Source organism: Pinus tabuliformis, chromosome 7, assembly GCF_031772625.1.
Source record: "Pinus tabuliformis cultivar Carrire ecotype Pingquan chromosome 7, CPIR1, whole genome shotgun sequence".
In the NCBI taxonomy this organism is placed as follows: domain Eukaryota; kingdom Viridiplantae; phylum Streptophyta; class Pinopsida; order Pinales; family Pinaceae; genus Pinus; species Pinus tabuliformis.
The window spans coordinates 996,600,001-996,625,680 of record NC_142293.1 but is presented as its reverse complement, the minus strand read 5'-3'; the positions used below and the strand labels follow the sequence as shown (position 1 = coordinate 996,625,680).

The following is a 25,680-nucleotide window of genomic DNA, read 5'->3' as shown; positions in this document are numbered from 1 at the left end:
TCTCATATTGGTTTGGGTATTGGATAGTTGACTTGGTTGGTCCCTTTGACTCATTATTTATGTACTTGGACATTGTATCTCTTTGTTGAACATTTGATGACAATCTAATAGAAGAAGAATTTGGAAAGGGTTCTCCCCCATGTGGGGTTTTTCCCTAGTCTTTGACCAAATTGTTGTGTCTCTATTGTTCTTGGTTGCCTTCTATTGTGTATTTGGTTTACTATTCTATCTACAATTGTTTATTGTTGCTAGAAGATTGAAATATACTAGAAATTGATTGCTAATTCAAGAAGAATTGTTATAAGTGACTGTATCAAGCATAGAACACTGCAAAATTAACAACACGGATAAGTCTAGAAGCTTCTAAAATGGGTACAGCTAGAACAGGGTTGTGGGAGAGCGGCTTCGCCCCCCTCGAACCCACTCCCAAATCGCGCTCCCTAGCCTTTTTTGCAAAAAACAAATGCAGTAACATTCCAAATGCAATTTGTTTTCAAAGAAACGAATAATTTTTTAGTGGGGCAGCCTAATGATCAAGCCTATGGCCCTAGTATTGATCAATGTTACCAGACTCGGAATCGGCAATAAATCGGCAAGGCAAAAGAGTGAAGAGTTTTAATCGGATCAGGAAAAAATCGAGAAAAAAATCAGTGAATTCAATAAATAAAGATATACATATATATCTAAGTTGCAGGAAACGCAGGTACAGGGTCCGTTTCCGTACGGAAACGAAACGGAAACGCGTTTCCGTGTACCGTACGGCCTGGAAACGCGTTTCCGGCCGTACGGGCACGTTTCCCGAAATGGAAACGTGCCCGTACGGCCAGAAACGCGTTTCCAGGCCGTACGGGCCCCGTTTCCCCAAAAAAATGACTTGTTTTTAAAAAAAAAAAAATCTAATTAGTTTTTAAATTTTTTTAGGGTTTCTAAGCTGTTCTAGAAACCATTTCTAAAGTTATAAAAGAGCAGTGCCTCTCATTCTCTCATCACACTATTCAGCAAGGAGTTTCTCTTGGAGATTGGCAGTTGTTTCAGTAGCTGGTGTTTTGAGCAGTGAGCAAAGTAGATTTCAGCAGAGGGAGAAAGAGATTTCAGCAGCAAGAGAAGGAGATTTCAGCAGGAGATTTCTGTAGCAGCAGATTTGGCTCAGCTACAGTCATATTTCTCTTCTCTTTTCTGGCATTTCCGGGTAGTTTCAACCACAGAAAATTAATTTGGGTAAGCCACATTCATTTTGTTAGTTTTTTCTTACTATTTCTTCAATTTTTCTAGGGTTTATGCAGCTAAATTGCTGAAAAACGTTTTTTATTTATAGATTTGTTTTTTAAATTTATTTTTGCAGCAGATTTGGCTCAGCTACAGCCATATTTCTCCTCTTTTCTGGCATTTTAGGGTAGATTCAGCCACAGCTAATTAATTTGGGTAAGCCACATTCATTTCTTAGTTTTTTTCTTACTATTTCTTTAATATTTCTAGGGTTTATACAGCCAAAAATATGAAAAACGTTTTTATTATTTACAGATTTGTTTTTTTAATTTATTTTTGCAGCAATGGCTTCCAGCCAAAGTGCAGCTGCAACTTCAAACCCTAGGGCCAACCCAAGGGCTGAATATTATCCTCTTTGGAGGCATGTGACGAAGCTTCAAAAATGTGGAGCTGGTGGCTCATGGGAATGGCGATGCACTCTTTGCAATAATACGTACAAGGGCTCCTACCCAAGAGTGAAGGCGCATCTGTTGCATGGAGGAGGACAGGGGATTCTGGGTTGCACAAAAACATCAGATCCGTTGGTAAGGAGGGCATATCAAAGAGAGCAAGATGAGGCGGATGGTACTAAGAGAAGGCATGATGAGCATACTCAGGCTACATCTAACATTGAGCCAAGGATTGTAGTTGAAGCAAGAAAGAGGAGAGCTGGTCACACTCAAGAACATGAACAAGCAGCACCCAAACATACCAGAGGCTCAGGGGCATCCCAATCAGTTCAGGATAGCAGAATTGCTAGATTGGTGAATGTGCAAGCAAGAGAAGAAGCTGATTCCAGAGTGGCCAGGTGCATTTATGCATGTGGTATCCCATTCAATGTTGTTCGCTCTCCTTACTGGCAAGATATGATAAGGGCAGTTAACAAAGCTCCTCAAGGGTACAAGGGGCCCAACTATGAGAAAGTCAGAACCCAGCTTCTCAAAAATGAGAAGGAACTTGTGGAGGACGTTTTAGCTCCAATTCGTTCTTCCTGGAGTAGCTCTGGGGTTACCATAGTCTCAGATGGTTGGACAGATATGAGGCGCAGACCATTGATAAATATCATTGCCACTTCCCCCAAAGGAGCAATGTTTATCAAGGCAGAAGACTGCTCAGGAGAGGTGAAAGATGCACAGTTCATTGTTGATGTTATTATAAAAGCTATTGAACAAATAGGGGCTAACAGGGTGGTGCAAGTTATCACGGATAATGCACCAGTTTGCAAAGCTGCAGGTTTAATTATTGAGGGGAGGTATGACCACATCTTTTGGACACCATGCATTGTCCATAATCTGAATCTGATCTTAGAGGAGATCGACAACAAAGTTTCCTGGATAAAGGAAGTCACAGGGGAAGCAAGGGAGATTATCAAATTCATCACCAACCACCACCAGTCTCAGGCCATATTTCGAGAGTACTCCAAATTGGAGTTGTTAAAAGTTGTTGAGACAAGATATGCCTCAAACTTCGTGATGTTGCGCCGCCTTGTTGAGGTTAAGCATGCATTAGTTTCTATGGTGGTGAGTCAACTTTGGATTGAGTGGAGACAAGCAGATTCAGAGCGGGGATCTATGGTGCGTAGATTGTGCCTTGATGAGGATTGGTGGAGCAAGGTATATTTCTTGCTAAAGTTCACAACCCCTGCATTTGAGCTTCTCCGGAGTGCTGACACTGACCAACCTTTCTTGGGAGAGGTATATGATGGCATGGATTCCATGGTTGAGAAAACTATGGAAATCATTTCGCAGGAGTCTCCACAACTTCTGTTTGTTGATGATCATTTTGCTGGTTTGATCAAGAAAATCATTGTTGACAGGTGGAACAATTTCAATACACCATTGCACACTTTAGCACATGCTTTGAACCCCAAATTTTATGATGAGGAGCTTATTGCTAAAAGCAATGGGAAGAGGAAGGCACCCCATAAGGATAGAGAGGTGGCTACTGGGGTGAAAAAAACACTAATGAGAATGTTTCCTTCTCATCTACATAGGGAGGTAAAGGAGGAATTTGCCAGTTTTGTTGCAGGAATAGATGATTATGCAGATATATCAGCTTTGGAGGAGAGAAGCACCATGAATCCAGTTAGGTGGTGGATTTGTCATGGAGCAAATGGTGTACATTTGCAAAGCCTTGCCATTCATATTCTTTCACAAGTGGCAAGCTCTTCATCAGCAGAAAGGAATTGGAGCACTTATGGTTTTATTCATTCTGTGAAGCGCAATAGGTTGGGCTCACAGAAAGCAGAGGATCTTGTTTATGTGCACTCCAACCTTCGCCTTGCATCTCGTAGGGGTCCAGAATACAACAGTGGTCCTTCTAAAGAATGGGATGTGGATGCAGAAAATCCTGATTTGGATCTCTCTCTTGCTGCCCTGAATATTGAGGAGGATTCTGGAAGTGGAATTGGTGCATCATCTTCTTCAGCACCACCATCCACTGTTGAGCATTCTGCTGCTTCTATTTTTGATGAGGATTAGTCTTTTGTGACTTGTCTCTATAGTTCTTGCAGCCTTATAGTCTTTATTGTACTTGCAGCCTCATATACTAATATAAATAAAGGCTGATTTTGGATTTTCCAGTTCCTATATTTTTATTTTCATTATGTGATGACTCATGAGTAAATGTGATCATTGTGATGTAAATTTAATCTTAATGTTAAAATGTTTAAGTAAATGTATCATTAATGCTTTATGATTGCACATATATATATTAATAATTTTTAAATGTTTTTTATATATATATATATATATATATATATATATATATTATTATATATATTCGCGTTTCCCCGTTTCCAAAATTTGGGGAGGTCGCGTTTCGTTTTGCTTCCGCGTTTCGTTTCGCTTCCCCGTTTCGTGCAACTTAGATATATATTGAAAAAAAAAAAACATTTTTCATTGATATTCAATAAAGCCATGTCCAAACAATGCATAATATCAATAGATGTCCAAAATATCATGAATGAATAAGTATCTCATATATATTATGAGTCCAAACATGATCCAAAGTATTGAGTCCCGACTCCTAACCAGTGACTACAAAGAACCAAAAGCATCTGCTTCTAAAAGTTTATAAAATATTGCATACTAATCAGTAAAAAATCAGTAACTAAAATCTCTTGATTGCTACTGAAATTATACGATAATGGTTTGGTATTGAAATCTTTGACAGAGCACACGTTGAAGCTAACACTGGAGCACACTGCACACTGCGCCTCTATTACACTACAACACTATTACGTGAAGTAAACTGTAACTGAAATCATGCCTTTGTACCTTCTCAGTGTATGAGTTGTGGGCCTGACTAGTGAGAAGTGAGTTACGGACCGACATTTAATTTTTAACCTAACTAAACCATGCAACGAAAAATGCAGAAACCTCTAAAGTTAAAACCTGTGCTCGCCGAGTTGATCGCTGAAAATCCCCTCAATCGCCTAAATCACAATTAATCGATGAGTCGCAAGACAACCTCGTGTTGGCCACGAGTCAAACTCGGTCAATGCGAGTTTAACTCCCCCAGAGTTGAATCAAATCATTTGAGGAAAGAGTCGAGTTTGACTCACGACGAAAAATGCAGAAACCTTTAAAGTTAAAACCTGTGCTCGCCGAGTTGAGGGCTGAAAATCCCCTCAATCGCCTAAATCACAATTAATCGGTGAGTCGCAAGACAAACTCGTGTTGGCCACGAGTCAAACTCGGTCAACGCGAGTTTAACTCCCCCAAAGTTGAATCAAATCGTTTGAGGAAAGAGTCAAGTTTGACTCGCGATTAATCGCGAGTGAAGAGGTTCATGTTTCAATGGTACTGATATGTGATTCATGGTAATGTTAAATTCTTAAAGTAAAAGGATGAAAATAAAGATTAAGGATGGAAATGAATTCTCCTTAATCTTCATTTTCATCATTTTACTTAAATTTTTAACATTACCATGAAATGACTCAGGATGTTTGAGAGTGGTTCCAACCTCATTGGATTTCATATGGAGAAAGTATAATTTTAGATCACATTCAAAATCCAGCAGACTTATCAGTTTTTCAGGATTGGGGGGATTACAATGTTTTCATTGGATATTGTCATGTATTAGGGTATGGAACTCGTATTTAATGAAGAGCACCAATCCCTCTATGTACCTTGATGTTAGTGACATTGATTGTCGAACTCCTCTATCATGACCCTACTAAAAATGTACCCATCACTCAAACAAAATATCGACTTGACATGCTATGATTTTTCTATCTTACGTTAATGCTTAGAGGGTGATATTAATGACAGAGGTCCTGATTTTCCAAAAACACTCAAAAATTAGACATTTCTCGTGCCAGCAAGAGGCCCAAGTATTAACAATAGATAATAGATTTACTTGACTTTTCTAGTTTCTAGTAGTTTTTATAATTGTTGACTCTTTCATATTTATTATGATATTTTTTGTAAACAATATATGACAATTTAAGTTTGAAGTTAGAAGTTAGCAATTATAACTCATTGGTAATGAAGTATGAATATGATGCTTGATGAAAGTTGAAAGTTGTCTCATTTCATTTCATGTTAGATATTCTTTGTTGTAATGGTTACACTTAGCTTACAAGTACAACTTTGCTGATCAATGATGATAAATGTTATATATTGAATTTTGAAAGCTTGAATTTTAAGATTGATGAATCATGAGATTCAATATGTTGTATGTTACTAACTTGTGGACGTGGTTGATGAAGATTATAACTTCTAGATGATTGATGTTATATGGTTCAATCTATGTTTTTATGTTTTTTATATCTAATTCATCAATCTACATGCTTTTGTTGACATATATGCATCAAAATATAAAAATATATATATATTATATAAAAATTTGCTCCCAAACCGGGAGCTTCTGAAAATGTCGCTCCTGCTCCCAAGTAACCTTGGGCTGGAAACATGACCCATAAAAGGAAACCTATGACTAATTTGTAAGATAGTCATACAAAAATGTATGCTTCAAGTTTATTTTATATGGTTATGCAAGATTCGGTCACAAAATGAAAAATGAAATGTGAAAATCCATGGCGATAATGTTTGAAGCAATTTTTATTTATGGGAAGCTACAACCAATTCAATAAAGCAAATTATGTGGATTATCTTATAGAATCCTGCTCACATTTAAAAATATATATATTGTATAAAAATTTGCTCCCAAACCGGGAGCTTCTGAAAATGTCGCTCCCCCTCCCACTCCCTGTTTTCGCTCCTGCTCCCAAGTAACCTTGGGCTGGAAACATGACCCATAAAAGGAAACCTATGACTAATTTGTAAGATAGTCATACAAAAATGTATGCTTCAAGTTTATTTTATATGGTTATGCAAGATTCAGTCACAAAATGAAAAATGAAATGTGAAAATCCATGGCGATAATGTTTAAAGCAATTTGTATTTATGGGAAGCTACAACCAATTCAATAAAGCAAATTATGTGGATTATCTTATAGAATCCTGCTCACATTTAACACTAAAATATCTTATAGAATCCTGATATATAAAGTAACTGCATTCCAAAAAGGCACAATCATTTACCACTATAAGCACACATAAAATACTTCCTAGATTTGAAGAGTTTGACAAAAACCTGCAAACGAAGCATGTGAGCAGGGGCAGAACGGACAAGCCAATATAGCACATAGCTGAAAAGAAATATTGATACAAGTCATTTGGTATTCCATTATATAAGGCAGGAAAAATAATCAAGACCGCAATTAAACAATAAGAATAACCTGAAAAGCTTACCCAGGAGTCGAATAATGTGTCCCATATAAAAATGGTGGCTCAGAGGTACCACTTTCAATCATCTGCCACATAGTAAAAATAAAATGAAGAGCAACTATATCATTTTTCTACTTAGAAACAAAATATACTGTTCTGCCCTAGAATATTTACATTACCTGCGAGTAGCGATCCTTGAATATAGCAAGTCGGTCAGGATTAAGAGCTCCTATTGGCTGCAACAATGAAGAAAACAAATTTACACTAAGAGGCATTTAAAATGAGGAAAAGCATTCATTACAATTTCAAATATGTTATCTATGAAAATCATAATGCTAATCATTCATTGACTTAAATTTTAAATGCATGTAACTGTTATTGGTCATCTGCATGATCAAATTTATACACGGTCTCAGCCTTGATGAACATGAAATAAGTTATTCCCCTCTTGTGGAAAGAGTTAGTGGTGAAGAGGTTGTCCTAAATATTCAGCATTATTTGCCCTGTGTTCTCCCAAGAATACCCTTGACCTATGAGTGTACTCATGTTCATTGCTGGTCTTTGACTTACTTCTCTTTCTTCCATTTGACTAAGAAAAGCACTGAAAATCAACAACCCCCATTAAAATCCCAATTGGAGCCGCCTTCTCAACCTCTTTTCCATAATTGTGAAATCACCCATTCCAGTCATGATCATATCATTTTAATTGACCTTTGGATGAATGAGATCTGCAGAAATAACCATAAATCCCAGTTTAATTCCAGCCTTGTGCTTCATGATCATGACTCTACTGTAGATTCAAACTTGGAGATAATCAGATTTTTCCTGTTGGAAATATTGAGAAGGGGGTGAATCGGTGTTTCTTACAATTAGTGATTATTTAATTTCACGAAGCATTAATTGTTATTAGCATTAGATAAATATAAATATTCATCAACACCATTCAACAATGCACAGTAATAAAGACAATAGACACAGAGATTTTTAGATGGAAACCCCTCTAGGACAAAAACCACCGAACATTTCTTAATATTTTTCTTTCACTAAATGTACATCAATGTTTTCGAATCCAACTAAAGGAGCCTTCAAACCCCTGATTTACAAGCTTCAACCTGTAGGACGCTTCAATGCCTTAATTTACCAACTGCAATTGTGAGGACGCTCCAATGCCCTAGTTTACAGGAACTAGCCTGAAGGATGATCCAACACCCTATATACTAGTTGCAACTGGAAGGACGCTCCAGCGCGATGTGCAGGCTCCAACCTACCCTAGCACCACCCTGCCACCATGAAGTGTTCTAAGGCTCTAACCTGAAGGAGACTCCACTCTCCTGCCTTGCACCAGCCTGCCACACTAATCAGTCGGTGGACCATGTTTCACAATTTTCAGACTGGATCCACCTGTGCTCGATATCAATACAAAAGAAACTGCAAATCAATCTATGTCAATCAAATCTACCTCTGTTTGATCTGCGCATCAAACCCTAACATGCTTGTGCACTAGCTGCACAAAGTAACCAACATTGCTCGTCGTATAGATACATCTGTCAATAACTTTGGTAGAACTATGTCCAATCCACTACCAAAAAACAATGACCTACACCATATTTGCTCTGCCATCACAATCCTGTAATATAGCCACTGTTAACATTGTTGACTTGTGCCCACAAGCATAAACCAAGATGCCACCAATTTGACTTATGCCCCGTTTTACACTGTCTAGACTCTAAACTATTGCAACAAAATCATGCAACCCTCATTGTTGTCTTAAACCCTCACTGCTTAGATCATCAATGTACAAGTGAATGACCAAACCATAATCATCCTTGCAATGTCACTCTCAATACTAGCAGGGATTATCTGCATAACAAGGTCCATCTCTGAACACTGACTTCAATACTTCTTCTGGTTTTAAATTTGGATTAATGATGCTCTCAAAACCCATAAGAAGCATAATAAAATTTATAATTTAAATGTTCTACAAATGGGCCTTTCAAGTGCTTTATACAAATTGAACCCTTTGAGTCGTAAGTTTGTTATATGTGCGACAAATTGAAACATAAATGTCAAATTAAAACTTTCCAACCTGTCACTTGTTGGGGCCCGAACCTTAAAACTTAGGTTCTTTGTTTTCAATTTAACCTTGGGTGCTTTGTTTCAATTTTAACATTAGTTGTGTACATGTGCTTTGATGCATGAGCCAGTGAAGTTGAAACCATATGTAACATGTATAGTGTGATGCCAAATTATGCCTTTGCTAGATATGCATGGCTTTCGCCAATCTTTGCATCAACTTTATGACAAGCACCAAAGGATATTACACTCAATACTTTACTCATGTCATATGTATGACAACAAGCTATATTGATTTGAGTGTTCAAAATGAAACCATCGATATGCCAAAGGAAACAGACCCAGATTTTCATTCGAAACTAAAGATTGGTCTCATAAATTATATCCGTTGATGAAGCAGAGAGGACCAAATCTTGTTCCATGCCAAGAGTTCTTCCCACCAGGTCCCATTCTTTTTACCTTCAAGATGTCGCAACACCAAATAGCAATCGACCATTGCAAGAGATAAATTAAAGTCATTAGATCATGCACATTAGAACACATTGTACCAATCTTAGCTATGTTGCCAGGAAACGTGGGTTCGGGGACGGGTACGGGTGCAAGGACGGGGACGGGTACGTCATTTTTGGAAATAGGGTGCGTGGGTTTGTCGGGGGTATATTATCATATATATATATATATATATATATATATATATATATATATATATATATATATATATATATATATTATAAATTATAATATATGAATTTGTATATTTTTCAACTTTAAACAAGAAAACTAAAATATTTATAATTTAAACTTTAAATATTGAAACATGCACATCATTGAACATTCAACATTCACAATGAAATTTCAAAATTTCTAGTTAGATATCAAGTGCAAATTGGAGTTTAGATATTAATAAGAATCATGATATATGTCCATCGTCATACTACATTCAAAATGTGTCTTAAGGCATCTCCAAACAAGAAGTGGGAAATTTTAAAATAGTAAAATAAAAGTATCTAATAGTGAACAATGGCTTCCTCAAGTGATGTCATCAACATCACTCAGATCTTCAGTTAGCATGCTCTCTAGGTAGGGATCACTCTCATCTTGAGGCTCTTGCTCATCCATAGCAATTGGAGGTAGCTCAATAAGGCCATCTAGTTGTATCTCCTCATCCACACACATAGCGTCGTTTGTGTATTGGTCCCATCTCTCGAAAGGACCCTCGTATCCAGGGTCTTTTCGAGATATGAGACGAAGTGTGCTATGAATGTACACTAAGTTCTCTGCCTTCTTTGAGCCCAACATATTTCTCTTTACTAAATGGATAAAGGCATAAGTACTCCAATTCCTCTCACAAGATGAAGAACTAGCTACCTAGAATATTAGGAGAAGCCCATTAAATTAATTAAAAAATAAAATATAAAAACTAAAATGAACCCCAAAGAACCTGATTTTGGGGTTCCAAGTACCCATCATTAGGGTTCTCCGTACCCGTCAAGACAAAAGAACCCAATTTTTTAATGAAGAACCCGGTTCTTCATAGAAGAACCCGATTCTTATGGGTTCTTCTCAGAAGCACCCAAACCCGAATCCGGTACTTGGGGACGAGAACCCGGGACGGGTTCGAGAATCCCACCCCCGGGTTCGGGAACCCATGCAACATAGAATCTTAGTCTCGTATAGTTCAATATTATATTCAACAGAATATCGCAGCAGTCACAATCATGTATAATTCCATATTACATTTAACATGATATCACACCAGTCGCAATCTTGTATAGTTTCCAAACAGAGCTTCACAAGAAATGATGCTCAGAAAAACAAGGCCAGAAGAGATTTTAAATGCAATCCTCGGTCTTCTCCAAATGGTAGGCTAAGAAGTCCTATACCAAACAAGCAAGAGGTTCCTCCTTCGTTGGTCTCCAAAAGATTGCAGAGAAACAATTCTTTGTGTACAGAATTATTGCCCTAGATGTTGAAGTTTCTAAGTCTACCAGTTAGAAACCCTCCATGCACTTTACTGATTTATTCCTACCTACTTGTTTCGTTACTTAACAAGTTAGTTACAATGTACAAACTGAAAATAAAAACTAGTGTATGCTCAACATATTACAGATCAACAACTGAAGGAAATAGAAAAAATCACACCAAATGACACCGTTATTTTTGAACCAATGTCCCCGAATTAACCCAATGTGGGAAAATCGGTATAGCTATCTGAGGGTTTTCTTATTAAGCAATATCAAAGTACAATCTGGGTGCCGAAACTGGCCTACCCAACAGAGAATTTTGTTGGCAGTAATACCTCTCAATTTGAGAAAATTTCCTCGCTGAAACCCTGGATAATCCTTTCGATAGCTCCTCAGCACCAATCTGCCCCAGAAACCCCAGCATCGGCCTCTCTCTAGACTGCGTCAGCCCCTCTTTGCCCAGCGCTGGCCCTGCGTCACCCCAGATGGGTTTTTGTCAGCCTTAGGAGGCCCTGCGTCAACCCTCTGGCCCTCTGCGTCAGCAACGCTGGCCTCTCTGAGGCTTTGCACAGCTCCCAGCTGTCTTTGTGTGGCCCTACGTGAGCCCTGGCTAGCTCTGCGTCACTCTCCCTGGCTACTGTGTTTCTCTCCCAGCACTATCTCTGCCTCTCTGTCTCTCTGTACTCAATGCCCCTCAGCTGTAACTCCTGATCACTAATTCTATCTCTCTTAGCAAACCCCGCTCTAGAGAATAGAATGATTGATCACTCTGGTGTGTCCTCCAAGTGACCCTCAAGCCTCCTCTTATACTTTTCCTGTTGACATATCAACGGCCAAGATTAAGTCCCTAATCAACGACTAAGATTAGATCTGGCTTGATCCATGTCTTTTGGACCATTCTAACACGGTTTCATATTAATCCACATTAATATTTTAATTTTCCTAAGTTTAGACTTAGGGACTCCATTAAAAATATTAATTATTTTAATATCTCCTGAACTATTTAGAATCTATCCAAACCCTTTCTGGATATTGGAGATCTCATGTGCCCCAACCTCTCCACCAAATTTTGTGGCTAGAGCACATCAAATGCTACCCAAATCAACACTCCCTCTTAGCGAGGATTGTGCTCTAGCAATACTCCTCACTGAGTATTACTCTAATCATCCAGCATCGGTACTTGTGTTGATGCTAGGCCTTCCTGCCCAACATCCTCTGCAATGCTACATCCTATATTGCTACCCATGGTTCTGCCACTGCCACTATTGTCTCTGTACGACAGCTCCCTCTGCATCCTTGTTGTTGCTCGTCCTTTCTCCCAGCACTGCATCTGCACTGTACCTCCTCTCATCATGCTGCCCACTATTGCACTGCAACTCAGTTACTGAGAAGTAAGTAACTGATCTCCCAATCTGACCTCACTGTTGGGCTAGAGACACCCACTGATGTTGAAGCTCCCTTTGCCGCTGACAAGTGCTCCCTCTCTGACTTCTGCACTGTTGCAACAACTTCCTGCATCTCGCACTGTTGCACACCTCTCTATGCCATCCTGCACTGGTGCAACACTCATGTGCCTCTCGCATTGTCGCAACTTGCTAGCCTCACGCTGTCTCGGGACTCCTGCACTATAGCTCTCTTTGCCACTCCATCTGCATCTGTCTCTACCCTCATCAACCAGTCTTGCTACTCCACTTCGGGGCTCCCGTAGCAAGGTCTAATCCAAGAGGCTGGGTACCTCAAGGATCCTGCCCCTCATCGCTTGTAGTCCGCCTGACTACAACTCGATGTCTCCCCACTTCCGCTCAAGTGGTGTGTGTGCACTCATGGCACAGTCATCATCTGTCAAAACTTCCTTCTCTACCCGTGTTGGCGCTGCCTTAGTCTCGGAAGACTCTCCCTTACTCTTCTTCCTTGGACACTGGGTCGCATAATGACCTAGCTCCCCACAGTGGAGCACTTGATCTTGGAGAGATCCTTCTTCTTCCTCTTTTCCTACTTTCCCTCAGATGCTAGGGCAACATCTTCCTCCTCTTGCTTGACTTTGATCCCCTTGTTGTTACTACCCGTCTTCGACTATCGTCTGATCTCTTCCTGGCGAAGAGCTGACCACATCTCATCCCAAGGTGGAAGTGTCCCTCTGCCCAGTATACTCTGGAAAAATACCTCCCAATCTTCTGAGACTACATTTAGGGTCGTCCTCACCATCAACTCCTGATCCGGCGTGGCTTCTATAGCAGTCAACTGATCTTGAATCTCATTCAGTCCTCCGAGGAAGGTGTCGATCGGTTCTCCCTTCTTCATCTGATACAACCTCAACTGATTCTCAAGTAACATTCTTCTCTGCACAAAAGTATGCTGGTACAATTTCTCGAGGGCCTCCGACATCTCATATGTCGTTTCCTTCTCGGCAATGTGTGGTACTACATGGTCCTTGACCCCATCAAGGATGTGCTCTTGGCCCTCGCCATTGCCTCCTTGTACTTGTCGTTATCATTGGGGTCGACTGCGATAGCTATAACCTTTAAGGCGAAGTTCTTGACATGATTTCTATCAAGTACAGACAAGATTTTGGCTTCCAGACTGTGAAGTTCGACGCTCCGTCCAGTCTATCCTGGTCACTTACTTCGTGTAGTGCCATGATGCTCTTTTACTTCCCTCCTGGAAGTTCTCCGTTCGATTCCTCCGAGTCTCTACTTCCCATCTGGAAGTTCTCTTCTAGACTCCCTCTGAGTCTCGATTTCCCTCCTAGAAATCCTTTTGCCGCTGTCGAGATGCCCCCTACTCTGATCGTCTTGTGCAATCGCACCACTGATACGAGTTCCTCGGCTAGAAACCCTCGGTAGCAACTCCCTCCTCTTGGCCTTGCTCTATCAGGTACTATTCTGACTACAGTACCTCACCAGCTCTACTCTGCAATATTCCCACAGCCTCTAAACCCCAGCAACCTAAAGGTCAAAGCTCCTAGGCTCTACACAATCCCGGCACCAACAACCCGGCCTCCTCAACAGAGAGAAAAAGTACAATTTACAATATTCACTTGCCCAAATTGATCAGTCAAAACAGCAAAAATAGAAAGCCCTAACCAGAAAGTCAACATTGGTCAACAGGGCTGAAATGGACCTCCAAAATAGCTTGGTCAACCTTGGTTAACTCGGCCTCCAACAGTAAGATAATGCAATCCAAAACAGTCTGAAATTAACCAGTCAAACTTGGTCAACTAAAGTCAACGCAGCGACCAGAACTAGGGTAGTCAACATTGGTCAACGCAAGGATCAAAGTGCCTCGGTTTTGTGCCCAGAACTGCGGCTTGCCCAAACAAATTCTCCCTCACAAAACCTAAGTCAGTGCTGGTCAAAGTCAGCCTCCTAAAATTTCGGCCTCCTGAAATTTCGGTCAAATCTAGTCTACGTAGCAGCTAGAAAATCAGAGCTTCCTTCACACGTGTAAAGAGAGAGAGAAGCCCAGAAATTTGTACCCAATCAAGAAGAGAGAGAGAAAGATGAATGAGAGTGATGCCAAAATGAGGAGGAGGCACCTTGTATTTATATGCAACGTTGAAGTTTGAAGGAGCCTAATTTGATGGCTGGCAAACCTTGACAATTTGTCCATAATCAAAATAAATTCATAACTTCATTTGTACATGTCAGAATGGGATGACTCGGAAGGAGGAATCCAAGAAAAATATCAGCTGCCTCATAAGAGCTGTCCAAAGTGAAGTTTGGCCCTAGTTGCCAAATTTAACAGGCTTTTATCATACATGTACAATTTGGGTAGTAACACACCCCAAGCAAGGTGTAGACACTTTTGGGTTTACAACAAAAATTAACAAATCCTCTCCTACAAAATAACCATGACCTACAATATAATGTTGTGGGTCAATAGGACCTCTAAACCATGAGAATTATTACAAACCGACATGAGATTGAAAAGGAAACTTATTAACAAAAATTCAAAATCACTAGAACATAAGTATGAGATGCACCTAATCACAAACAAAGTGAACTAAACTAATTTGAACAGGAATACATCCAACAAGATGAAGAAGAGGTGCCTTTATAACCATCATTATTGTCCAAGAACAAACTATATAAATCCATTCAGTGCCTAGATTTAACTGAAAGGCACTAGGTCCAAGACAAGGATTCATTCATTTTTGTACCTCTATTGTATTTTAACTAAGAAAGCAAAGTCTAGATTAGGAAATGAGTGCCTTCTAATTTGTACCCATACTTTTGTTTTTCTAGGACCTTCAATAAACATTAATACTATTGTCTTGCTAATATGTATAGGATATGTGTATATTGATATAAATATGCAATTGCAAATTAAGTGAAAACTAAGCAAATACTATAGAGAGTAGATGTTATGTATCATTTTGTTATCAAAAAAGTTACTAAACATGAAGATTGAAGGAGCATTTTCAAACCCAAAAGAATGCATTATTTGAAATTTCTTCCTCATTAGAGTGGGACTTGCCCGCAAGTACAAAACTAATTCAAAAAAGAAGAAGAAGAAACAGAAAACAAAATGGAAAAAAAATAAATGGCTATGCTTTTATATAGAACAATAGAAATTTTAGAACTTGTAGCTGCTTTGACATAGCAATAAGTTATTTCCTTCTTTTCCTTAACAATGTTTACTATCTTGTTTTAGAAATTTTAACACATGTAATACCTTCATGACTGGGAGATATTTTTTGTCGAAAGTCTACAAATTAATACAGAGAGAATTAGATAATGCAACAACTTCTCAACTGAAGAAACAAATTGATGTTGTAAACTGTCATGAGGATTATGCCCAAGTTCTCCAGGTTCCAGTGTTAAGGTAAGACCTGACATCAGAATTTTTTGCATGTAGAGCTCAAGCATCCAATACTTCCTTCCAACTGCCACTAGATTTTGACTTCGATAACACTATTCGACCAGCAAGAACCAGTTAACATTCCATCTGAAGGGAGTACGAAATAAGCAAAGGGAAAAGAAGCATTTTCCATCCAGATAGAAAACATGGAGAAGGAACATGATTCTTGTATAGATAAATTTTTACAACATTCACCCTTTCATTAGTCAGCAATTAGTCCAAATCACCTCAGGAAAGAACCTTTAAATTCTCAAAGTTCTCTAGCCGCACAGAGACATATCCATTGACAAGACAGAACTTATTACTCACATATATGAATAGCGCTGGTGAGTCTGACAAGAATTTGTTTGTTTCAATGCATAACATTGTTTTGTTTAGAATATCTAGAAGTTCTATCCCTGTTTAGCATTTACTGCGAAAATGTATATGTTTTTTAGACTAATCACCCCACAAAATTGATTTCACATGTATATTACTTTTGTGTGTGCAGTACGAGTATAAAGAAATGAAAAAGACCTTGGAGAGGTCGCGAAAGCATTTAGGATCAGACAAATCTGGAGTCCTGCTTTTGTAATCTCTCAAAATCCAAGGCATCACTGGCCACTGAGTTAAGTCACAAAAGCTGCGCCCTGCTGCGAGATTCAAGTACATCAAGTAATCATAGTTTGAAATCTGGTGTTCCTGTTAAAACGTAAAAAATGCAATGTTAAGCATCGATAGTTTTTTGAAAAATATAAACCAAGTAAGATTACAATCTCTACACGAAAAGAAAAATTGATAGCAATTTGAAAGATGAAACAGATACGAGTGCAGTATGAACAATGCAAATATTACACACAAGGGAGCATAAGAGATCAAGTATGCAAGTATTAGAGGAGACTGTCGGAACTATAAATACCTGCAGTCATATTTGTAATCAAAAAAAATATATGGCATTTTGCATGATGAAGCAGATACGGTTGCAGTACCAATAATCCAAATATTAGACACAAGGGAACATAAGAGATATTAGACACAAGAGAACATAAGAGATCAAGTACTAGAGGAGACTGTCGGGAGTCAAAAGTATACATACTCATAGTCACATTTGTATTAAGAGATGAGACCAAGAAAAATCTTTGACTAGATTAGGTAGGTTGTGTTTTCATGGGGAAATATTTATTTTTGGACCCTAAAGTGGGTACTAGCATAATGTTGGTATTCTTTTTTTGAGTACTCACATGCAATACAACATTTCCTAGTGCCACTTTTTAATTATTACAAACAAAATTAATTAAAAATTCCCATTTCGCGGTAACTTTTTAAGTATTAAAAAATCTTAAAAATACATAATGCAATTCCATGAGACTCTAGGAAATGCGTAGCATGGTAATATACATTGACCTTAGTCTTGGAAAACCACTAAAAGCCCAACTATTAAGACACACTCCAGCTTTGGATGCCGGTTAGTTATTTATCATTGAAAAATGAAAATAATTAATCAAGTGAAAAAAACACTAGAATCTATTCCAATGCTTCTTCACCAACATCAAAGAGCATCATCCATACATTGTCAAAACTAGTATGCAAAATATTTCGTTTTTAATTTTAGGTGGAGATGATGCCATTTCCAAGCAGCTGCAATCAAAGTTGTTCGCTATTTTGAAGAAAGAAAAGGTTGTTTTGCCTATTGCTCATGAATTCCCAAAAAGATTGGTTGAGCAAAACATAAAAAGGCTCAAAAAGCAATTGACTGAAAAAGAACTAATGGGGTTGAAGTCACAAGATCTTCCAACAGGGATAAGAGCCAAATAATAACAAAACAAAATTGGCAGGAAACATGGACAGCTGGTCACTTTGGTGGAGTTAGTGAGGGAAAGGATCTATTGCAGTCAAACGGTGTTGAGGGCAAAGGAGCAATTGTGACTGTGGAGCATGAAACAATGCCTTACTTCAAGAAGACAATAGGATCGAAACGGTTGGTGAAGCACATTCCTCATCATTTACAGGTGCCATAACACAGGGGGATGACAATAGAATTGACACTCAAGATTTGATAGGTGAGCCTCCTGCGATGACCAGGTACGAAAAACCTTCTAATTTGCAAGGACTTGAAGAGAGTTATAATTTGCATCAAAAGAATCATGAAACCCCTCTTATGGAGAACTCATTAAAGGCTCAAATGATAGTATTGGATGAGATGGTTGAGCATTCACATTATGGACCAACCATCAATGAAGTGCAAGCAGGTATGAAGACATCCATCATGGCTACAAAGCTTTCAAATAATAGTCACTGTTGGAATTTCTAATTCTAAACCGTTAGAAATTCTTCCTGTACTATCTGGTTTATTTCACCTACTTGTTTAATTACTTAACAAGTTATTTAACCATATAAATACTGAAAATAAACACAAGTACAGTCTCAACATCTAAAAATCATCAACTGAAAGAAAATAAGCACACAAGTGACACCGTTATTTTTGGACAAATGTCCCCGGAAAAACCCAATGCGGGAAAATCGATGCAGCTATTCTGAGGGTTTATTATTATGCAGTGTTTCCTTGAGTACAACTGGGTGCCTAACCAGCTCACCCTACAGAGAAAAATACATGGCAGCAATACCTCTATATTCAGAAACAAGTATTCAGAAAACCTGTCCCACGAAACCCTCTCTGGCACAACTGAAGCTCAACGCTGGCCCTTCTGGCCTCTACGTCATCCTCCTGTTGACCGGCGTCAGCCCTAGGACCCTCTGCATCAGCCCTCTGAGGCATTGTGCAGACTCTGGGACCCTCTGCATCACTCCAGCAGCCTCTACGTGGATGACGCAGTCCCTCTGGCCTCTGCATTGTCTCTACAGGGCTCTGCGTGGCCTCAACTGGTTGTTGCTCTCGCTCTCCCTGCTTCTCCGCTGGTCTCTCAATACTGCCTCTGCCTCTCTGTTTAGTACTCACTGCCCCTCGCTGCTAATCATTGATTCACTTTTTCTTAGCAACCCTGCTCTAGCAAAATGAATGACTAATCACTCTGGTGTGTTCTCCAACTGACCCTCAAGCCTCTTCTTATACTTTTCTCGTTGGTCCTTCAACGACCAAGATTAAATCTCTAATCAATGGCTAAGATTAGGTTTGGCTTGATCCATGACTTTTGGAACCTTCTAACCCAGTTTTAGATTAATACCCATTAATATTTTATTTTTCCTAAGTTTAGACTTAGGAACTCCATTAAAAATATTAATTATTTTAATATCTCCTAAACCGCATAGAATTTGCCCAAACCATTTATGGGTCTTGGAGATCTCATGTGCTTTAGCCTCTCCACCAATTTTCATGGCTAGAGCACATCCGATGCTACCCCAAATCAACACTCCCTCCTAGCGAGGACTGTGCTCTAGTAATACTCCACACTGAGCATCACTCTGATTATCTAGCACCGGTAGTTGTGTTGATGCTAGGCCTCCCCGCCCAACATCCTCTACACAAATGCATCTTATACTGTTGCCCATGGCTCTGCCACTGCCACTGTTGCATCCGTACGCAACTCCCTCTACATTCATGTTGCTGCTGGTCCATCCTCCCAACACTACATCCCCTCTCATCATGCTACATCGTGCTACTGCACTGCAACTCAGTTACTGAGAAGTAAGTAACTGATCCACCCAACTTTTGACATCCTTGTCAGGCTAGAAACACTCTGCTAACAAGTGCTCCCTCTACTGACCTCTGCGCTGCTGCAAAAACTCCCTACATTTCGCACCGCTGCACACCTCTCTATGCCATCCTGCACTAGTGCAACACTACCTTGCCTCTCGAACTGTTGTAGCCTGCTAGCCTCACGCTGCCCGGGGACTCCTGCACTGTAGCACTCTCTGTCGCTTCATCCGTCTCTATCGACATCTGCCAGTCTTGACCTCTGCACTGCTGCAAAAACTCCCTGCATCTCGCACCGCTGCACACCTCTCTATGCCATCCTGCATTATTGTAACACTACTGTGCCTCTCGGACTGTTGCAGCCTACTAGCCTCGCGCTACCCGGGGACTCTTGCATTGTAGCACTCTCTGTCGCTTCATCCATCTCTACCAACATCCGCCAGTCTTGCTACTCCTCTTCAGGGCTCCCGTAGCAAGGTATAATCCAAGAGGTTGGGTACCTCAAGGATCCTGCCCCTCATTGCATGTAGTCCTTCTGAATATAGCTCGATGTCTCCACTTCTTCTCAAGCGGCACATGAGCACTCATGGCACAACTGTCATCCTCCTCGACTTCTTTCTCCGCCTTCGCTTGCGCTGCCTTAGAGTCAGACGCCTCTCCCTTGTTCTTCTTCCTCAGACACTGGTTCACATAATGAACCAATTCCCCACAATGGAGGCACTTGACCTTGGAGAGGTCCTTCTTCTTCCTCTTCTCCTGCTTTCCCGCAGATGCCAGAGCCACATCCTCTTCCTCTTCCTTCTTGATCCTGACCCCTTTGCTGCTACTTCCCGTCTTGGTCAACCGTCTGATCTCTTCTTAATGAAGAGTCGCCCAGAGTTCTTCCCAATCTGGAAGACTCACCCTGCCCAATATGCTTTGGACAAATGTCTCCCACTCCTCAAGACTGCAGTAAGTGTGGCCCTCACCATCAACTCCTGATCCAGCGTGGCCCCTATGGAAGTCAGTTGGTCACGGATCTCCTTCAAACGACCGAGGAAGACATCTATCTACTCTCCCTTCTGCATCTGGTATGACCTTAGCTGATTCTCTAGGAGCATCTTCCTCTACACGGAAGTATGCTGGTACAATGTCTACAAAGTGTCCCACATCTCCTTTGCCATTTCCTTCTCGGCAATATGTGGGACCACATGATCCTTGACCCCATCAAGGATTATACACTTTGCCTTAGCCATTGCCTCCTCGTACATTTCATTAGCTACCCAGTCAACTGGGATAGCTGTCACTCTCAAGGTGAAGCCCTTGATACGATGTCTATCTAGAATGGACAAGATAATGGCCTTCCAGACCACAAAGTTGCACGCTCCATCCAGCCTGTCCTGATCTCTCAGCCCATTCACGGCCATCTCGCTGCTCTTCTGTCGACTCCTCTGAGTCTCTCTACTTCCCGCCTGGAAGTTCTTGGTTCGACTCCTGCTGAGTCTCTCTACTTCCCGTCTGGAAGTTCTCTTCTGGACTCCCTCTGAGTCTCGATTTCCCTCTTGGAAATCCTTCTGCCAACCGTCAAGTTGCCCCTCTCCAATCATCTATGCAACTGCAACACTGATCTGGATTCCTTGGCTAGAAATCCGCCTTGGCAGCAACTTCCTCTACCTTGGTCTTGCCCTGTTAGGTACTATTCTAACCACAGTACCCCACCAGCTTCGCTCCCGCAAACTGCCCACAGCTTCCTTCGCCCCAGCAACTGAAGGATTGAGCCTCTTGGCTCTGCGCAATCCCGGCACTGGCAAAACAACTCCCTTAGCCAACTGTGTCAGCCCTCCTGGCCTCTGCGTGAGCCTCTCTCTGCCCTCCTCGACCTCTGCATTGGCCTCTCTCTGGCCCAGACTAATGACGCAGTCCCTCTGCGTCAACCCTTCCTCTATTGCTTCTGCAAGGATTAGCGACTGTCACTCGGGACAATTGATTCTGCTGCAAATGCTATGCTCAGCTGATGCCTTCAGCTCTCTTGTGATCTGCAACCACCCTCTGATACTATGTTGGAATTTCTAATTCTAACCCGTTAGAAATTCTTCCTATATTATCTGGTTTATTTCACCTACTTGTTTCATTACTTAACAAGTTATTTAACCATATAAATACTGAAAATAAACACAATTACAATCTCAACATCTACAGATCATCAATTGAAAGAAAACAAGCACACAAGTGACACCGTTGGACAAATGACCCCGAAAAAACCCAATGCGGGAAAACCGTTGCAGCTATTATGAGGGTTTATTATTATGCAATATTTCCTTGAGTACAACTAGGTACCTAACCGGCTCACCCGATAGAGAAAAATACACGGTAGCAATACCTCTATATTCAGAAACAGGTATCAGAAAACCTGTCCCACGAAACCCTCTTTGGCACAACTGAAGCTCAGCGTTGGCCCTTCTAAACTCTACATCAACGCCAGGACCCTCTGCATCAACCCTCTAAGGCATTGCGCAGCCTCTCGGACCCTCGCGTCACTCAAGCAGCCTCTACGTTGATGACGCAGTTCCTCTGGCCTCTGCGTTGTCTCTGCTGGGCTCTGTGTGGCCTGAACTGACTGTTGCTCTCGCTCTCCCTGCTTCCGCGCTGGTCTCTCAGTACTGTATCTGACTCTCTGTCTAGTACTCACTACCCCTCGCTGTTGATCACTGATTCACTTTTGCTTAACAACCCCGCTCTAGCAAAATAAATGATTGATCACTCTAGTGTGTTCTCCAACTGACCCTCAAGCCTGTTCTTATACTTTTCTCGTTGGACCTTCAATAGCCGAGATTAAATCTCTAATCAACGGCTAAGATTAGATTTGGCTTGATCCATGACTTTTGGAACCTTCTAACCCAGTTTTATATTAATAACCATTTATATTTTATTTTTCCTAAGTTTAGACTTAGGAACTCCATTAAAAATATTAATTATTTTAATATCTCCTAAACCGGGTAGAATCTGCCCAAACCATTTTTGAGTCTTGGAGATCTCATGCGCTTTAGCCTCTCCACCAATTTTCATAGCTAGAGCACAACCAATGCTACCCCAAATCAACAGTCACCAGGAACATACTTGGGAAGAGATTAAAAAGACCTTTCAACAGTAAAGGACAGTATCATGGCACTAAGGGACGCAATATTACAACAAGATAGTGAGCTTATGACCTTGGAAGTTAGGAGTGCTACGACAACTACTAATATTGCCAGTGTGGAGAGACAATTTCAAATGCTAAGGAGGCAACAATAGAACTCCACTTTTAAATTTTGAAGCAATGGCCTTCAGCAGTACATAAGCAGGACTTGCAGCGCCAGATGGTGCCAAGTGAACCCAGTCAAGGGTATGAGGAAGGAATGTGGCAATTAATGATATTCATACCCTAGACAAGGCGGGGAGAGGATCAAAGAAAGTATTTTCACTCAAAGATGTTGCTTTGACCCTATAAGGTACTAGCCCTGGGGATGGCAGGGCAAGTTTTGGTTTCGGAGCTAGGGCTTGGCTTTTCTACCAAGTCCACTGGCGGAATGTCTTCAAAATTGGAGGAGATCTAGAGGAAATGCGAACGCTGGGGACCCTAGGAGATCAATTTTTTTTATGGCTATCTTGTCGGGAAATTGATAACCTAAGCACCCCAATGTGGCTAGACCTGGGTGGAGGTGAAAGAATAAGAGTTTTGGTCACCACCCTTGGTAGATTAGTGCATTAATCCTTGGGAGAATGGAGTCTATGTTGATTATAAGTAAGATTTCTTGGTTCCCAGTCAAGGAGGCTTCAAGATTACTTCACACACCCTCTAGGTCAAGACGAAGCAATCTTGCATCTTTTATACTTCAATGTGCAAGAGGAATGGCTTATGCAGGTCAAATTTTACCCCTAGGATATTTCGCTCAAATTACATGGCCTATACCTTGAGAGAACGCCATAATAGAGACAAATTCCACAATATTAAGCAGTAAATGCATGCAGCAATTAGCCCTAGAACAACGAAAATCCCAATCCAGCATATATGACAAAAACAAACAAGAATAACATCAAAAGGCACGTACTTACATGTAATAAAGTATATCCAACCATTCACAATTGGCAATAGAGAAGCTCCAAGAGAAGATAGACCAATAACCATACATCAAAGCTCATCCATAAATCTCCAATTCATCCTCTAGCAAAAATCTCAAGAGAGATAGAAGATCCAAACCAAAGTGATGATGAGAAACGAACTCATCTCACTTTTATTTATACACAACTTAGGAGTTCGAATTAGCCTCCTTGGCCTACATAAGCCCCAAAAATAAAATAATGTTCTAATAATCACTTTTGGTGACAAGCCCACCAAACTAGCTCATAAATGAAAACGTAAGCCTCTCAAGAGGACAAATAATAATCCATGCATGTCGTAGGGCCCTCTAAGAGGCCTAACGAGGTCCATGGTTGCCACAATGAAGAATAGGACCCTCAAAAACAATGGACAAGGGATTGACCCTTTGTAATAACCTGTGGTGCTACAAATGAGATGTGGGGGCACACAAGTGTCCTCATGGATATCCAAACAAATAGAAGATGTTGCAGATCGTTTGCAAGGGCTAGGATGATGGTGTAGGTGATGCCACATCATCGTGTAGGTCCTAGATCATCTATCAAGTGTGTGGTGTAGATCTAGGGTCAACAGGGCATGATGGATCAAGTGCATCCTCCTCATCCAATAAGTGAACCACGAGCAATCTCTAAATGGTTGTTGGCATCCATGGGGTGCAATATGTTGTTATGGAGGGCCATGTCTCTCAATGCTCACCCTACATGTTCCAATGTAGCTCTCTAGAGGATTAGAACCCCATATAGGGAAACCAAACCCAAGATGGAAACCATCTGCAATCCTGCATAAGATCCAATGCGTCCCCTAGCCTTCTAGTACAACAAGTCATTAGAGAAATCGAGTGGATGAGCTTACCTAATCAAGGACCACAAGTGGGGATTTCATAATGGCTTTCCCTTCCATAATGGGCTTCGAGATGTGTCAATGCCTCCTAAACTCCAAATGGGGTTAACCAATAATCCTATCAGGTGGCTTCTACTTTTAAAGGTACAATATAGTCAAGGTACATCCTTCAAAAGGTGGCGGCATGTGACAGACGTTGAAGGAAATGTAACTAGGTTCGGTCTTCATAAATGTACTTTTGATATTTGTATTTATTCAAGAAAAGAAATATTATTTTTATAATATATGCCAATGAGTTTCTTGCTCATTGAAATAGGTCTAGCACATGTTAAAGTGTTATAGGTGAGTCAAATAGTCAAAAGAAAATGTTGAAGACCTTAAGGGCATCTTGCACCATGTCTATGTTTATATAAGAGCCAAAGAATATCCCTCAAAGAAAAGTCAAGTCTCCTCCAAAGCAAAGGCATCATCAAAGAAGCTATCTGAAGCAAAGACATCAAGTCAGCCTATCAACAGCTTGACATAAACGACACACAGGGCCGTAGAGGCTGACGCAGAGGATGCAGAGGGTCGTAGAGGCTGACGCAGAGGCTGACGCGGAGGATGCAGAGGTAGCGCTAGGAGATTCTGTGGGGCAGACTGAGAGCTGATTAGTAGATACTAAGACGGGAGAGGAAGACGCAGATCCTAAAGGAGTGACGTAGTTCCAGAGCAGTGCTTGGAGCAACTTTCGCTGTCCAACACAAGGAACAACCGGAATTGTTATGGGGTTTGATTATCTGGTTGTTGATTTGCCAGAATATCTGTCTCCTGATAGAGGTACTACTGCAGAGGAAATTCTCTGTTGGGTGAGCCATTTCTGTTAGAAAATTATATATGACAGAGGAATGGAACACATAAAATATATTGCAGAAATATAAACACAGAAAACAAGAGAGACACAGATATACGTGGTTCGCCCAATTTGGGCTACGTCCATAAAGAAACAGTCAGTCTTCCTTTTATATTATCTAGCAAACTGAAGAGATACAACCTACAGCAGAGCCATTGTAATTCCCTCTTCGCTCTCGCACAATCTCCTCTCTCTTTCTCACTCAGAATATAGATCTACATAGATGCAATACAATTCCCTCATATATAGCGAGGGGTTGCCTTCTAGGGCAAAAAACCCTAAATTAAACATAACTTCTACCATCAGATCTCCGCCTAATGAACAGCC

The 25,680-nt window shown here is 40.6% G+C and overlaps 1 protein-coding gene across 4 annotated transcripts in view; it reads right to left on the bottom strand.

Annotated features, from left to right (window-relative positions):
• The window catches only part of LOC149250946 (uncharacterized), a 528,543-nt gene that overhangs the window by 291,047 nt on the left and 211,816 nt on the right, over positions 1-25,680 (bottom strand). For all 4 annotated transcript variants that reach the window (XR_016266851.1, XM_089459290.1, XM_089459289.1 and 1 more), the window contains exons 7-10: positions 16,393-16,557; positions 7,159-7,215; positions 7,004-7,065; positions 6,846-6,900 (exon numbers count right to left, since the gene is read on the bottom strand). Coding sequence is in view for 3 of the 4 variants with exons in the window: in XM_089459290.1 (XP_089315416.1) it covers positions 6,846-6,900; positions 7,004-7,065; positions 7,159-7,215; positions 16,393-16,557 (339 nt within the window). In the remaining variant the exon portion in view is untranslated. The remainder of the gene's footprint in view (positions 1-6,845; positions 6,901-7,003; positions 7,066-7,158; positions 7,216-16,392; positions 16,558-25,680) is intronic.